The 17,384-nt window shown below is 37.2% G+C and overlaps 1 protein-coding gene across 1 annotated transcript in view; it reads left to right on the plus strand.

Moving 5' to 3' along the window:
* Window positions 1–17,384, plus strand: part of mylka (myosin, light chain kinase a) — a 95,096-nt gene that overhangs the window by 58,240 nt on the left and 19,472 nt on the right. The window contains exons 13-19 of the mRNA XM_077216304.1: window positions 720–917; window positions 1,047–1,293; window positions 1,933–2,016; window positions 2,359–3,146; window positions 4,141–4,257; window positions 6,890–6,952; window positions 15,770–15,817. Coding sequence (XP_077072419.1) covers window positions 720–917; window positions 1,047–1,293; window positions 1,933–2,016; window positions 2,359–3,146; window positions 4,141–4,257; window positions 6,890–6,952; window positions 15,770–15,817 — 1,545 coding nt within the window. The remainder of the gene's footprint in view (window positions 1–719; window positions 918–1,046; window positions 1,294–1,932; window positions 2,017–2,358; window positions 3,147–4,140; window positions 4,258–6,889; window positions 6,953–15,769; window positions 15,818–17,384) is intronic.

The following is a 17,384-nucleotide window of genomic DNA, read 5'->3' on the forward strand; positions in this document are numbered from 1 at the left end:
ACAACAAAAATCACTGCCACAGATGTAAAATGACAACTTTTATTTACATACATACATACAGATATATATATATATATATATATATATATATATATATATATATATATATATATATATATATATATATATATATATATATATATACGTATGTATATATCAGTGGTGGGCCGTCAGGGCCTTTTCAAGGCCTTTTCTGCAAGCTACATATTTAAAAACAGTGGGCACTAAGATTGTGATGCCAGACAATCTTACCAGACAATGATGCCCTGATCGATTAATTTAAGCAATACCATGTTCTAATGCAGGTTTGTAAAATCTAAATTGTGCCAACATTTCCAAAATCCTTATTTTTCAATAGATTGTGTGTTTTGCTGTGTTCAGTTGTAATGAATGTAATTTCCTTTGTACTCCCTCAAGAGTATGTTTGTGCAGATGATTTAGTTCTGGTGATTATATAATGGTGAGCACTTCCTGTGTAACGACCGCATCTTAGGAGTCTCCTGACTATTTGCATGAACATGTGACCTCAACATATTAACTTGCTGAAGTCACAACAAAGTGTGTGCAGTGTGGCTTGTAAGACACTGTTCTTAACTCTCTTTGACACACTTGTACACTCCGCGGTTCATTATTCTTTATTTTGTCCCACTGTCCTCCATTCATTTTCTCTAACCCAAACTTGCTTAATCATTTGCAAGTGTGATGTGTTTTGTATGTAGGTAATCCTGCCCCTGAGGTGGTCTGGCTGCATAATGGAAAAGAGATTCAAGAGTCAGAGGATTTCCACTTTGAGAAGAAGGGCTGTCAGTATACTCTCTTCATACAGGAAGTGTTTCCTGAAGACACAGGCACATACACCTGTGAGGTGTGGAATGAAGCTGGAGACGCTCGGACTGAAGCCTCACTGACTGTACAAGGTACACATTGTACTGACTGCATAACAAAATAGTGTGATATCAAATAGATACTGCCAGGGCCTTTTAGAATAATGTAATAGTTAAATATGGATGTGTATCTCCAATGGATTTTGGTTAATTTGGTCACAGAGCCTCAAGATGGAGTTCAGCCCTGGTTCATCACTAAAACCAAGTCATCTACCGCCTCCCTGGGTCAACACGCTCTGCTCTCTTGTGCCATCGCTGGTGACCCCTTCCCAGAATTCCTCTGGATGAAGGAAGGGCAGGTAATATCTGGAAGCAGTGACTTTGAGATCCTACAGAAGGAGGATGTTGTCTCACTGCTCATCAGGAAAGTGAAGACACATCATGCTGGAAACTATGAGATTCTTCTGAAGTAAGAGTTTTTACACTTGTTTCAAAAAAGATTTACTAAACCATTCTTTATAGTTTACATTTTATATATTTTTAGTAAGTTATTTTCTAATGTTGACTCACTTTGAGAAAATTACACAATAAAAATGTACACACTTAAAACATAGTACTCAAGAGGCTTTATTTATCTTTGTGATTTTTTTATATATACAATTATAGTTTTCTTTTTCAAGGTGAACGACGGATTTTATTTTGTTGATTCTTTATCAATTGAAAACAATTTCCTTCTCCATAATAGTTTCACGTGAAAATATGTGAAAATTACACTTTACCCAAAATCTGAAATTTCATATAATATTGTATGTAACAAAAAATAATGAAATAATATAACTATGAAAATATGAATATTATTTTAAATACAAATAGTTATATAAAGAAGTATTGATACACCATGGTAGTATTGTAATTATGTTGTAATTAATTGTTTATTGTTTTATTTTTTATGAAAAATGTTTTCATGAGATCCACACTTTTAAGTACATTCAAGGCGACATTCTGTCATATCAGAAAGGGTTGTTTTTTTAATTCTTCATTTACTTTTCCAATTCTGCAGTTTACCATAAATTAACTTCAGTGTTCACAAATCTTCTTTTGCTCTCAGGAATAAAGTAGGAGAGTGCAGGTCAGTGGCCACTCTGCACGTCAGCGAGGACCCCATGTTGTCTGGTGACGATTCTCATAAGCAGTAAGTTTTCCTTCTATTCTTGCTCTCCTCTGCCCCGAAGCTATATTTACAGCCCTTGTCCCTTAACCCCTGCACTAAATCTACATAGTATCTCTACATAACCAAATGCTCTGTTTATGCTTCCTTACTCCGCTGTGCTGTTGTCTAAAGAGGAGTGTGGGTTAGTCTAGGGGCCCCATTCTGGTCTCATTTCCCTATAAGGCTTCTGAAGTCATCTCTGATGCAACTCTGTCGTTTTGAACTAACTCTCCTCTTGATTAAGCTGCTCTCCAGTGTGGGCTGAGCTAGCTGGGGCTTTAAACGTCTCTGTATGTTTTTTTTTCTCCACTCTTCCTGTGGCAGCCGAGGGGTGGAGAGGACTGCACCAGGCAGGGGAGGACATCCAGAGACTCCCAGCCCTGCAACACCGTGCTCTGAGCCATTCTGGGACATCAACAGTCGGACAGATCAGAAAGAAGAGGAGGGGTGTGCCACCCTTGGGCTTCTCAAACGGCGTGTAGAGACAAAGGAACACCGAGAAGATCAAATCCGACAACAGGAGGCCGAACAGATTGACTTCCGAACTGTGCTCGGCCGCAAGGTCAACACTAAGAGCGTCTCTGAGGAAGACCTGAAGGAGATCACGGCCGAGCAGATGGACTTCAGGGGGAACCTTCAACGGCAGATCAAGCCCAAGACGCTGACGGAAGAGGAACGTAAAGTCAACTCTCCACAACAGGTGGACTTCAGAGCAGTGCTGGGAAAGAAAGGAACCCCAGGCCCCAAACCTGGTCCTGGATCCTTAGTGAAAACACAACCCAACAAAAATGAAGCTGTTGACTTTAGATCAGTGTTAGGCAACAAGAAAAAACAACCAAGCCAGGACAGGAATGGAGAAAGCCACGGTGATAAAGACACCAGAGAAAAGGAAAATGACGTGAATTGTGTGGATGGAGGGATAAAAGAGAAAACAAATTCAGTTGGGAAAAATAAGCCCTTTTTTACAGAGAAACTGATTGACGTGACAGTACTGTATGGGGAACGTTTGCATCTACAGTGCCAACTTTCATCTGAGTCTCCCGCTAAAGTGACATGGATGCTTGATGGAAAACTCATCAAACCATCCAAATTCATCATTATTGCTAACGAGGGTCAGTGTTGCATTTACAATTTAAAATTACCCAAATAAGACCAATTTGTTGCAATCTATCATGAATAAAGTTTGGCATTGTGGCATTTATCAGGGGCTCTATTATGTTATATGCATGTGTACATGTTTCAGCATACCAGAGGTAATCACAGTTTGACATACATTTTATACAAACAATAAGTTAATATTGAATACCTGACATTACAGACAGTTGACTTTTGGTCCACTAATCAAAATAGTTCCAAATGAAGCCAACGCTGGACCAACTTTGTGTTCTGTTGAGAGAAACAACGGTTGGCTGAAACGCCACAAACAAAGATGAGCACTTTTAGAACGCCACTTATCCAATCAGACAAGAGGACCAGAAGTAACTGTTACATAATTGTCATTAAACAGTGGTCACATAACACTCTGGTGTCAGCCGGCAGGAGTGTGATTGGATGAAAGTTTATTCAAGATGTTTCATGATGTATTAGGGCTATCAGTAATGATATTTGAGAGATCTAAGGAGAAAAGTGGTGTGAGCTGGACAGTGAGGGATGTATCTCTGTGGCTTGGCCTCCTGTGTTCTTAATTGCATGCTAATTCTTTCACAAACTCTTGTGAAAAAGAGTTTCACAAACTCTTAATCTGACTCTCGTATATCAATGTAGTGACACATACAAGTTAAACTGTGTACTTGAAGAATATCTTATTTAATATGAATGTGTGGTTTGCAGGAATATTCCAGGTTAAATTCATGTTTAGAAGTACCAAACTCATCTGTCATTGCACATTTGCCCCATAGACATCCATTATAAGACTACAACTGCTTTTATGATTAAGGGACCAGTCCAAATGATGTCTTTGGTAACCAGATTATTTCTATGGTAATTTCCATCATGCAGCAGATTCTATCAGTATACTGTAGATTAACTTTCCTGTAAAAGAAGGGGATTCTTCACCCCTCTGAGCGTCAATGTTTAATGTGTGTTTATATGTGTGTGTGTAAGCAGGTGGTCAGTGCTCTCTATCCATTGATAAAGCTCTACCTGAGGATGAAGGACAATTTATGTGCAGGGCAGAGACCAACGAGGGAAAGGCAGAATGTTCCTGTATGGTCCTAGTGGACGGTGAGTTTATATTATAACACTCCAGTACAATAAATGTTTTTGCAGCATGCTTTTCCTGTATCTACTTTATGAAACTCAATAGGATCTCTGAGAGATGAGGCGTACTCTAACCCTATGTGTCAAGAGTGTCTGTATTTTTTTATGTTTAGTGTTTTGTTTTTTGTTTTGTTTTTACAACTCAAAATTTTGAATTGTACAACACAAATAATTATGTATCTCTCCACTTGAGAACTTTGTCAAAACACTTGGTTTCTTTGAGAATATTATGGTTTGAGTCTGTCTGTTTTGGGCTGGGCAGTATGTCTCCCTCCCTAGAGTCTCTGCCTGAGTTCTGCAGCTTCCGGTAATTACTGACCAGATCAGGCTGTATTGCATCCCTTGCATGCCATGTCCTGAGATCTCGTCGTTTCGCTTTGTAGGATATGTCATAACAGCTGTTTGTGACCTATGACCTGCATAACATGTTTTAACAACCATCTCTGGATCTCTGTTTGACTTTACAGGTCATGTCCCAATGTCCATATCTAGATGTATGTGTCCTGCTTTGCTGTACATGTTCTTGCTGTCGGCTCTAGATCCCTCAGTCCTGATTAAATGACATGTCTCTTTCTCTCTTTTCTGGTTTCCAGGACATGTCTTTGCAATCATTTATGGGTCTCACTTTTCCACTTTAGAGGATGTGTTTAGCTGTTTTTGGATGTATGTATCCTATTTAACAAGACATGTCAATAAAGCCATTTCTAGATCTCCCTGTTAAGTTTGAAAAGATCTCAAGATCGCTCTGTCTTACATGACAGGACATCTTCCCACAACCATCTCTAGATCCACTTGGACAGGATAACATATTCTAACAGTGATCTCTTGTTTCTCTTCTGCTTTAGAGGACATGTCTTACCAGTCATATCTAGATTTCTCTGTCCTAACTAATGAACATGTCCCTACAACTCTTTTTATGTCACTGTTTTGCTTTCCATGTTATGTCCTTACAGCTGTTCATAATAATTTTGTCCCACTTTACAAGACTTGATTCTTCAGTCATCTCTGTTCTGCTTAACAGGGTCATGTCCAATTTCAAAATTCTTTCCATTTGATTCACTATAGATCCCTGTGTACTGTTTCTGTCATTCATCTCTAGATCTTTGTGTCTTGCTTTCCAATACATACCCCTGCAGTCAACATGTCCCTACAGCTATCTCTTTATCTCTGTTGTAGTTTCCAGGACATTTCTTTACAGCCGTTCATAGATCTCTATGTCCCACTTTAAAGGATGTGTTCCTTAAGCTGTGTCAAGATGTCACAATCCTACTTTACTGGGCATGTACCTACTGTTGTACAGTATCTAGATATCTCGTTCATGCTTAACAGGACATCTCCCTACAGCTTTTCTAGATTTCTGCGTCCAGCCTTACAGGTCACATCTTTGCTACAGAAATCTTTAGATATGTCTTTCTCTTATAATATAGAATTTGACATTAAAATTGACTCTAGACATCTCTTTCCTGCTTAACGGTGACAAAAGGTGGCATGTTAGTTTAATTTAAAGGGATAGTTCACCCAAAAAATGAAAATTCTGTCATCATTTACTCACCCTCATGTCGTTCCAAACCCGTGAGACTTTCGTTCCTCTTCGGAACACAATTGAAGACCTTTTTGGTGAAATCTGTGAGATTTCTGTCCCTCCATTGACAGCTATGCAAATACCACTTTGACGCTTCAAAAAGTTCATAATGAGATCGTAAAACTAATCCATATGAATCAAATTGTTTATTCCAAATTTTCTGAATAGACACAATCACTATATATGATGAAAAGATTGAATTTAGGCTTTTATTCAAACATAAAAATTGATCAGTTAACATAAACAGAAGCTCAACCTAACCTGCTTGACGCGCAATAACAAACCTCTTGTGGAAGCTCAAGCGTGAGAATGAACAAGAATGAACCTCATTGGTTCTTGCGGAAGCTCAAACGTGCTACTTAACACAAGAATTGGTTCTCGAATGTCAGGCGAACATGCTTGAGCTTCCGTTTACAACAACTGATGTATGAGTTGATATGTGAATAAAAGCTAAATTCAATCTGTTCATCAAGCAATCATGTCACTTCAGAAATTTTTGGACTGAACAGCTCAATTAATTTGGATTAGTTTTACAATCTCTTTATGAACTTTTTGAAGCATAAAAATGGATGTTGTATAGGGACATAAATCTCTCTTATTTCATCAAAAAGATTACAGTTTTACAGGTTTGGAATAACATGCGGGTGAGTAATTAATAACATAATTAAATGTTTTGGCTGAACTATCCCTTTAAATACTTTAATGTTATAATTTTCCTGAATAAACATCTCAAATAGCTTGTGCTTAAGTGGCTTCTGCCATTTTAACTGCCCAATTCCACTTTTTAAACTCAGGTTTGACATTTTGACCTTTGTCTTGATCTTAGCAATAAGTGGGAATGAAATAATGTCAATAAATTCTCAAAATAGTTAATTAGCTTAGATATTATTTTTGAAACTTTTTTAGTGTGCAGAAGTTGAAGAGGAGGCATAATATGCTGCTTTCACGGGGTCACATGAATTTGATTCTAATTTTGCTCTCTGTATTTCTTTCTCTCTGACTGTCTGTGTTCAGATCCCAGTGTCTCCACACCAGCTGATAAGCGGAGCAGGAAGCCCTCTACCCCGACCACAGAGAGTGAGTTTCCAAAATATGTACTTCCTTTTTTATATCCCAATATGGAGTGGCGTGGGAGATGTGAACCTTTCCCACTGCTACACACACACACACACACACACACACACACACACACACACACACACACACACACACACACACACACACACACACGCACACGCACACGCACACACACACACACACACACACACACACACACACACACACACACACACACACGCACGCACACTTTTAAGTTGCTTGTAGCTTTTGTAGACAATTTCACTCGGGATATATTTTACTAAGAATAGTTACTTATTAAATTACTTTGTTCAAGAAGAGAAAGAAAGAAAGAAAGAAAGAAAGAAAGAAAGAAAGAAAGAAAGAAAGAAAGATCACTGGTCTAAAGCCTAACAGGAAGCTCTCCATTTGATTTCTGATAAGGTTAATTAGAGTGAATTTTGCAATTTTCTGCAAAGTTTTTCAATTGTTAGAGATTATGTTTTGTAGGTTGCTACTTTTTGCTGCAAATATATCTTGGTTAAAATCAGATAAAAAATACACACAAACAAAGACATCCATCTGCATGTAACCTAGTTCATACAGATTCAGGGAAAGATGAAAACTAGTGAATAGTTTTTCCACTCTCTATCTGGACACTTAATCTGGACACTTATTGTAAAATAATGTTTTAAGCTGGACTATTATTGTTAAAGATTTAGCCTTTGCACTATTTTCTATTGTTGCCATATGGTCTTTAGTTTTGCATCCTCCAACAGTTGTAGTTAGATGAACTAGTATAGGAGTATAGTACAGAACAAACCCTAGAGGAGGTCCGTGTTCACTGGTGAACCAGTCATTCACTTCTCACACTCTTCATCAGATGAGTTGTTTGACAAAGGCTGCTGGATAGCTGACTTTGACTGATTTTTAACGTTAAACACACTCAGTGAGCAAAAAGGAGAATGAGGGGTGAACAAAAGTGTGTTTTAGAGATATAAAGAGAGATATAAGGAGATTTCTGACAGTAGAGCAAGAGAGATCATGACTTTTACTGCATGACTGCTTGACAAAACCCACTTAGATTTCCATGTATGGGCTCAGTCAAGACTCTCTCTCACTCTCCGGACCACGAGGAGTGTTGTATGAGTTTTCTAACATCAATGTTTTTAACATGCCTGACATTCTTCAGAATGTTTTGTGAAGCTTTTGTATACTAGTGGGTCTACTTTTCGCCTACTCTTTTAGCAGACTCTTTCGAAATGGCTGAAACTGAAACTGTTGAAACTGTTGATATGTGCACATAAGAAATGTCCCATGTCTTTATTCTTAAAGGAAAGGAGAAGTGAGAATTTAAAGGTATATTTACAAAGGTTTTCTCAAAGGTTACAAGACAATTCTGGTGAGAAAAAAGGAAATCACCCTTCCATGACATTATTTGTGATTTAACGTGCAGGTTAAAGTGTTGCAGGATGCGTATACGTACTTGCAAACCATGTGAAAGGTGCTTTATAGTGCATGTTACAACACAAAACTCTTAAGTCAAAGTGTATCAGAATTATTTTTGAGGATGTTTGGCTGGCACACTTGAATTGGTCTTAATGCACCTGCTGTCTAGTATCAGTATTGACCTGATATCAAATCAGTTACTTACGATGTTTCATTCAGGGTAAATGCTGCCGAATGAAATAGTGGCCTGTGTAGACAGTAGACATTGAGGTAGCTCACTAGATTTGGAACAAAGTGATGATGAGCCCTAATTTTCCAACTTTAATAGTTAACCATTAGTCAGTGAGTCAAGTTTGATGCTTTGTTTTAAAGGGGCAGTGGATTTTACTCATTTATTAGGAAACTGTATTCAGAAACCATCTGTTTAAACAATAACAGAATGTTTATATAATATTCCTGCATGCATTTGTTGTAATGCACATGTAGTTGTTGTGGATGGACCTGCAGAACCAGATTCCTCAAAAGAGAGATGCAGCAGTGCATTTGTAGCAGCACTAAACGGATGCAGATATGCTTTTAATGTTGTACATTTCCTCTTGTCCACACTTGAACATCAACAAGGCTGACAATAAAAGATTGAGTGTGATTTTGGAGCAACTGAAGGTTTAGGTAGGTCCTACATTATAGGGGTTACATTGAGTCATTCAGTTGTTTGCAGTCATGGAAAATCTGTGATTAAAAATCATGAAGCTATAAAAATAAGCAGTTGTGTCTTGGATGATGGAAAATTCTAACCTCCAAAGCACCTCTGAATCGCTGGTGGAAATTGAAAACCCAATTGGTGTCCTTAAGGACTTTGTGCTTTCATGACCAGTTCAGAAACAACCACTGCAACTTGCGTCATGTTTGTTACATTCCTCTGTCCTAATGGCTTTTATTAGTATCTCTCTATGTTATTAGTTGTGCTTGTTAGGAAAGCATCACTGTTAGCATTGAATCCTTAACCTAACTAAATATTAAACTTTGCCTTGTAACTCACCTCACCCTGTATGTATATGGTACCAACATGTACAAATACTTCAGTCATCGAATTCAGTCAATCTGAAAAGATCGAAAAAAAAATTGTTTGTCATTTTTTGCTGTAAGCTAGTCCTGCACAGTTCTTTTGAAACCCGTATCCTGCCGCAACACTCTGCTCTGTATTAGTATTTTTTTAAGTCATAAAAAACAAACATTAGATACAGTTGACATTGTATCTATACTGGGGGTGTAGTTTAGCGTTAAGAAAAAAAACATCATGGTTTCCACAGTTACTTATTTAGTTCTATAAAGGTGAAAAATTAAAAAAAAATCCACAAACATGTCAACTCAGAGTGTAGTGCACTTCTACTGTACAAATCTTAAAAGTATATTTAAAAAAACTGTACTATCAGATTATGTAATATAAATTAAATTAAATCTTTTGTGTGCATAAATTATGTAATTGCGATAAATTATTCTTTCTTTTGATCTCATTAGTTTTTCAATATGGTCTCTTTAATATTCATAGGTTTCTGTGCACGTAAAGTGTGCACTTAATTGTAAGAGTTCTTTAAGAGTACCTTACGCTTTAAGCCTGATGCTCTTCCATGCATCTGGACTAACTATCATTTCTCAATACGCTTGATATTTGTCTTCTCACTAAAACCTGACATGTTCCTGACAATTTTCTGCAGTTAAATCTACTCACACCGGAAGGATAAAAGTATCTGTCCAGACCTTGACTGTAAAGGGGGTGGTCTCGCTGTCATATATCGAGATAACCTCCGACTCACACAACTTGATTTTCATGACACCAATACATTTGAATATATGGTATTGAAGGGTGACTCTCTTATAATTATCTTGCTCTATCATCCTCCTAAGGCTTTGTCTAACTTATTTTTTCTGAACCCAGTGAACTTTTGACCCTTGCCTGTTCATTTTCCTTTCCCGTTCTCCTTTTCGGTGACTTGCTTTAACACTTATCAATTACTGTCTAATTTTGAATGTTTTAATCGGACTCAGAATGTTAATTTTCCATTCTTCTCCTTGGTACACCCCTGAGCTTCGTATCATACAGGCTACTGGTAGATGTTTTGAGCGTCTTCACTGGAAAACTGGCCTCACTGTGTACTATTTAGCTTTAATTGAACATCTCATAAAATACAAATCTGCTCTGAACTGGGTACTGAACTAGTTTTGTCTCTGCCACCATTAACAAATCAAGCAACAGACCAAAAGCATTATTTAACACAATAGACAAGCTCACCAAGCCTCCATCCCATGATGCTCTAGCTTCAGATGAGCTTTGCTGTTCCTTCCTTATTCACTTGCTAGAAAAGACAGATGCCTTCCACCCGTGATTCTCTAATGATGCTACAAAGCTTAGATATTTGCAGAATCTATCTTTTCAGTCCCTGACCTTCTTTTTTCTGACTACTCCATCTTCTGTTTCTGAGTTAATTATGAGATCCAATTCATCATCTGGTCGCCTTGACCCTGCTCCTACTTCTCTCCTGAAACTTTGCCTTTATGTCATCTCTGCACCTATTTCTCATTTTATCAATGCATCTCTTACCTCTGCTTCATTCCATCTGCCACTCAAAACTGCTGCGGTTACCCCTGTTCTCAAGAAACCCAACCTTGATCCATCAGTTCTATATAATTAATTCAAATGTATTTTTCTAGTTGAAAATAATCTCTTTGATCTTGGTTTTCGCCCACTTCATAGTACAGAAACTGCACTTGTTAAGGTTGTGAATGATCTACTACTTTCTGGTGACTCTGGTTCTCTGTCTATACTTCTGCTTCTTGACCTCAGCTCTGCCTTCAAAACCGTCTTCAATTAATTTCTTACTTCTCGCCTCTCGGGTGTGGGTATTTCTGGTGCTGCTCTTACTTAGTTATCTTCCTATCTCTCCAACAGACAATTCTACATTTCAGTTCAGGATTTTTGGTCACCTACTGTTCCACTGAAGCAAGGTGTCCCCCAGGGATCCGTTCTTGGGCCATTATTATTCATAATTTACATACTACCTCTGGTTCAGATCTTACACGTCATTGTTTTAATTATGACTTTTAGAATGGATTTTAGAATGGATTTTTACCACTTTTGGATTATCACATCCAAATATACACTCTCTCACCTTCTCTACCGGCTCTATCTGCCCAAACTGCCGAAAATCTCTGCTTGCGTGCATGAAAAAGATTGTCTCAATTCAAATTTTCTGAAACAAAACTGAGATCATTTTTATTGGAACTCAGTCACTCGCTAGCAATATTCCTACTGATTTCACCTGTGAGATTGATGGTTCTCACATCAAACCATCAAGTACTGTTAAAAATCTAGGTATTATTTTTGACTCATCTCTCCTTTCAGGCTCATATTAACTCTATCACCAAATCTGCATTCTTTCAACTACGTCGCATTGCCCAGTTCCGACCCTTCATCAGTGTCAAAGACGCTGAAACTGTCATCCATGCATTTGTCTCATCACATCTTGATAACTGTAATGCCCTTTTCATTGGTTTACCTTCCAGCACCATTTCCAGATTACAATATATTAAATACTCTGCTGTTGAATACGTACCCATACCAAGTGTTCTGCTAGCATCACCCCAGTTTTGTATGATCTCCTCTGGCTTCCATTGGCCTACTGTATTAAATACAAAATTCTCCTGCTCACTTTTAAATCTTTGCATGGCTTGGCTCCCCCTATATTTGTAACCTGCTCTTCCGCTACACCCCGACTCATTCAGTGCGATTTTCTGACTCTGGCCTTCTCTTTGTCGCTCGGGGGCGGTCATACAGTGTTGTTGCACCTAAACTATGGAATTCTCTCCCCCGATCACTCTGTTGTATTATTAATATTTCTGAATTTAAGTCATTACTCAAAACTCAGTTATTTTCTGAATGTTCAGGTTATTTTTCTGCAGTGCATGACAGTGTGAAGTTGTGTGATTTGTTGGAGGGCAGAGATTCTGTGTTCTAAGTGTCTTCAGGTTGTCAGGCTTTTAAACAGATACGTTTGATCCTGTGGCCTAAAGCCTAAACATTATGACATTACTCAAAACTCAGTTATTTTCTGAATGTTATCATTCTTAAGTTCTGTTCTATGTTTCCTTGTATGCTGCCATGTCTATGTAATGCTCTTTTACTGTTCTGTATTCTTGTTACTCTAACCTACTTACTATTGTTTGTAATCAGTGGTTTGTCACCAATGTGTAACATTGGTGTTATCCTTCCGTTGTTGCGTGTACATTGTAAAGCATCCTTGAGCACTGGAAAGGCACTATATATATATATATATATATATATATATATATATATATATATATATATATAACGTATTATTACTTAATTTGCACTTGTAGTATACTGTCCCTAAACCTCAATGGTATCAAAAGTATTTTGCAATACATGAACACAAGTACATTGTATCAATTTTTTAAGTAAGTACATAGTTGTTAAAGTCACCTAATATAAAGTATGACCATATATTTAAATACACGATTTACAGGTTTCAAGAGAAATCACATTAAAATTACATTTCAGTACAACATATTCTACATTTGACAGTAAATTTTAAAAAAAAACTAAAACAATAAACAATGCAATTATGCAATTACATACAGTATACTTAAGTCTTAACTAAGTGGGTCAAAAAAAGCACTTTATAGTTCAGCTAATTGCATTCAATGTAAATTTAAACAATAATAATATTTAATTTATTCGTAGAAGTGTAGTTATTTTTCACAAATGCAAGCAATTAAGCAGCAGGATAAGGGAAGCCAATAAAATCAATCATGTAACTGTTTTGCTGCAGACCTTTCCATGTTAGTAATAAGTATAATACGACACTTAATTTACCGTGAAAAAAATTTGCGCATTAAATGTTCTCCCCTTTTCCCATTTTGGCTCAGTGGTTCATGTAGGTTGTCTACAAACCAGAAGGTTGGTGGTTCTATCCCCGGTTCCACCTGACCAAGTGTTGAGGTGTCCATGAGCAAGACACCTAACCCAAGCTGCTCCCGACGAGCTGGATGGTGCCTTGCATGGCCGTCGGTGTATGAATGAGTGAGTGTATGGGTGAATGTCAGGCAAATATGTAAAGCGCTTTGGTGGCCATTGGGTCTGTGAAAGCGCTATATAAATGCAATCCATTTACCATTTTACTATGTCATATTGTATACAGAACTTTTAAATACAAGTTCTAATTTCTATTATGTCTCTCTATACAGTACATCACCATGCAGGTGTTTCAGTGATTACATTAATTCACCTGCTTTTTTTGATCATTTATAAAATGAAGCAATGTTAAAGATACCAACAGGGATCTTTTTCCTGTTTTCTCTGTCTTTCATTTTGTCTGGTTATTTTTCTGCAGTGGATGACAGTGTGAAGTGGTGTGATTTGTTGGAGGGCAGAGATTCTGTGTTCTAAGTGTCTTCAGGTTGTCAGGCTTTTAAACAGATACGTTTGATCCTGTGGCCTAAATTAATTAAAAAACTAATAATTTTTAATTAAACAGCCAATGTCATACTGTTGGAAATGTTGCATTGTTGGGCAAGTAAGAACTTACTTTAATACTATGTGCTAGATTTACTGACAGCTTGCGACATCGCAAACCCTCTTTTGGAGTTAAACTACTGTCAGGATTTACTAAAGACACGCAGTGAAAAATTAGCGCTGAAAAGGCGTGGACCCAGTTTTTTTTGCGGCTGACCTTATTGCATATGCATTTGTAGGAGTTTCCCTTTCAGACACAAAATATATGGGAGGAGAGTATTTAAATGAATCATGCAAGGTGATTTACAAAGGTTTGCGCTCTTCAATTTACTGGTGTTTGACCCATTATTTACCGCCCCAAAAAAGCATGTCTTAAGCCAGACTTCCTAAAAAGTTTTCCTAAATAGCAGGTAATACTGCATCTTGTGTGACCCTCCATTGGCGGTTGAAGGTTCTATATATGTGTTGCTGCTACTACAAATGATTTATAATGAAAGGACAGATAGGAAGATCTGATCGGCTTCATTATAATCTCTGTTTATAAACTCAGTTTCAGATGTGTTTTGTCCACATTTTATGGATTCAGGTGAATGCTCAATGAAACAAAAATAGTTTTGTGTTGGAAAGAGGATGTTTTCATTTCCATGGCTACAGAGAAAAAGAGAGAGGAATGAGAGAATGGCCTCATAGAGGGATGAGATTGGAATGTCTTACAACCGACAGAAAAACTCCTCAGAAGTTTGACATTGTTTCAGATCAGAATAGCTTCATTGCCAGTGCTGCAGCTCTAGGCTTGTGTTTGTTGGCCTTGCCATCACATTGTTTCATGACAGCGATCAGATGTAAAATAAATAGTGGCAAAAGCTATTTCCTGGATTCTTGTTGGGGATATTTTTAGTATGACCAAAAAAGGCAAAGTGCAAAGAACCTTAGCAGCTGATCTCTTAGTACATCCATAGAAAAGCATATCTCCTTTCCTCTCATTCCACTCTCCCTTTTACCATTTTGTAAACGTGAGAGTGCATGTTCTCTCAAATACACTAGATTCTGAGAGTAGATCTGATGGTTGATGTTAACATTTGTTTGTGTGTGTGTATGTGTGGTCCTGGTAAACCCTATGTTATGGGTACAAAACAACCCCACCACGATGGCAATATAATAAATCCCCATGAAGGGGAACTGGTCCCCTTCATTGGTCCCCATGAAGAAAACTGCTTATAAATCATACTAAGTGAGGTTTTTTGAAAGTGAAGAGCTCAGATGCAAAAGCCTCTAAGTGCCATTTGAAATTTTCTTCTAGAATGATATTTTTTATCAAGCTTGTATATTTAAGTTCAGTAATTTCACTTAAATGACAATTAAAAGGTAATCTTCATTGCCATTTAAGTGACATTTATGAACATAAATATACAATCTTGATTAAAATTATCATTCTAGAAGAAAATTTCAAATGGCACTTAGAGGCTTTTGCATCTGAACTCACACTGTGTGTGTGTGTGTGTGTGTGTGTGTGTGTGTGTGTGTGTGTGTGTGTGTGTGTGTGTGTGTGTGTGTGTGTGTGTGTGTGTGTGTGTGTGTGTGTGTGTGTGTGTGAGAAATGCACATGCATGAAAATGGACTTGCAATTTATCTTGATTTTGAAATATTTGATTGTGTAAGAAGAAAGAGTGTGAAATGATACGAGAGACATGAAAGTAGCACAACTACAGAATGTATGAAATTGTTTCCATAGGGAAATTCCAACATATTAGGCTGATGTTTTAAGATCAGTTCTCTGGACTGAGATTGTATGTTGAGCCCATTTTCTCAACATATGTGAGTATCTCATCTGTGTTTATTTCTTGTGTCTTTCACTTCAGGTGAGGCAAAAATAAAGAAACCCCCACCCAAAACACTGACTAAACAAGGTAGGATCAAATCAGTCATCATCTGCATAATTTAAAGATGCATGTTGGGTTAAATAAACAGTACAAAACTTAAGCTATGTTTGTGACATGTTGTTGATTACAACAGATAATAATTGTGTCCCTCAGTTTGTACAACCAAAGAAAATAGTTTATATGGTGCCCAATCCAAAGTTCAGCTCCAACCCTGAGCAAGTAAAACGGAACCAGCTAATTAAGATCTTTACACACACTTGATAATTACAGACAGGTGTGTTAGATCAGGGCAGGATCTGAACTCTGCAGGGGTGTGTTTCCCAAAGCCAACTATGGTCGCATGTTCCGTTGTTTCGCAATTGCGTATCATGGTTGGCCAATGCTGCTTTTGGGAACCGCACCTCAGGTAGGTAGATCTCCAGCAACAGGATTGAGCACCCCTGTGGTGTAGTAATACACTTACAATGGAAGTCTAGCAGGCAAGTGCAGCACCATGATTAAACATTTCAATTCTGCAACTATATCACAGTTTTTAAAGTATAACTATAAACATTCATTCATTTTTATTTTTTATTTTATTTACATTTTGTAAATTGAGGGGCAAGGAAAAGTGAATAACTAATCACATGGTAAACAATATAATAAAAATAATGAAAACATATTTCATGGCTGTTAAGAAATTTTGGTAACTCTTTAAAATAAATTTTGGGGAAAAGTAGCAAAAAGTTTCTCTTGGACTTTGCATGCGACTGGGGGAGATAGAATACAAAGTTATATCCAATCTTTTAACTCATGTCATCATATGCTATGTTTCCATCCAAGGTGCAGATTTAAAAATTGGAAATATTGGAATATCGCATAAAATATTTGCGAATAAATCCACTGATTTATTCAGTGGATTCAGTGGATTTGCGAATAAATCGTCACTTAGGTGACGATTTTGTTCTCTTGAACACATGGGATGGAATCACTATTCCATCCCATGTGTTCAAGAGAACTAAATCGTCACTTCCTGGGAAATTGGCGCAAAATATCTGTAATAAAAATGGAAGTCACTGTGGCTCTTTTTTCCTCCATCATAAATGACTTGCGCCTCAGAGTGTGCAAATAAAACTTTTTTTTAAACCTCAATATTCTAATGACAGACTTTGATTCAGGCATTTCAGTATGATCAAACCAACTTTTGAGATGCTGTGTAATGAAACTGATCCACTGATTAGCCAAGTTATCCAATCACAACCACTGTTGAGGGAAAGTCACGTGAAAATCTTGTCCAACAAAATAAATTAATCTTTTTTCCAAGTAATTTAATTCATTTCAGCAGTATATATTTAAAATGTTACATTTTAATTGCCAGACTTCCCAACACATCAACTTACGCAAACATTGATCACATTTAGAATAACAAAAAACTATACTGCATCCAAGGCTGAAGTATAACAAACATAAATTATTAATTCTTTGCTTAGATGGATATTCAGGATATTCAGTCTGTTAGTTTACCTTACCTCCTGATCCGAGTCATTCGTTCTTTTGTCACGTCACATCCCCATAGGCTGAAGGTATGCAGTCTGTACAGGAAACAGAAATGATT

The sequence above is a fragment of the Siphateles boraxobius genome, unplaced genomic scaffold (assembly GCF_051911475.1).
Source record: "Siphateles boraxobius isolate OS27281-9 unplaced genomic scaffold, OSU_SipBor_1 7, whole genome shotgun sequence".
NCBI lineage: Eukaryota > Metazoa > Chordata > Actinopteri > Cypriniformes > Leuciscidae > Siphateles > Siphateles boraxobius.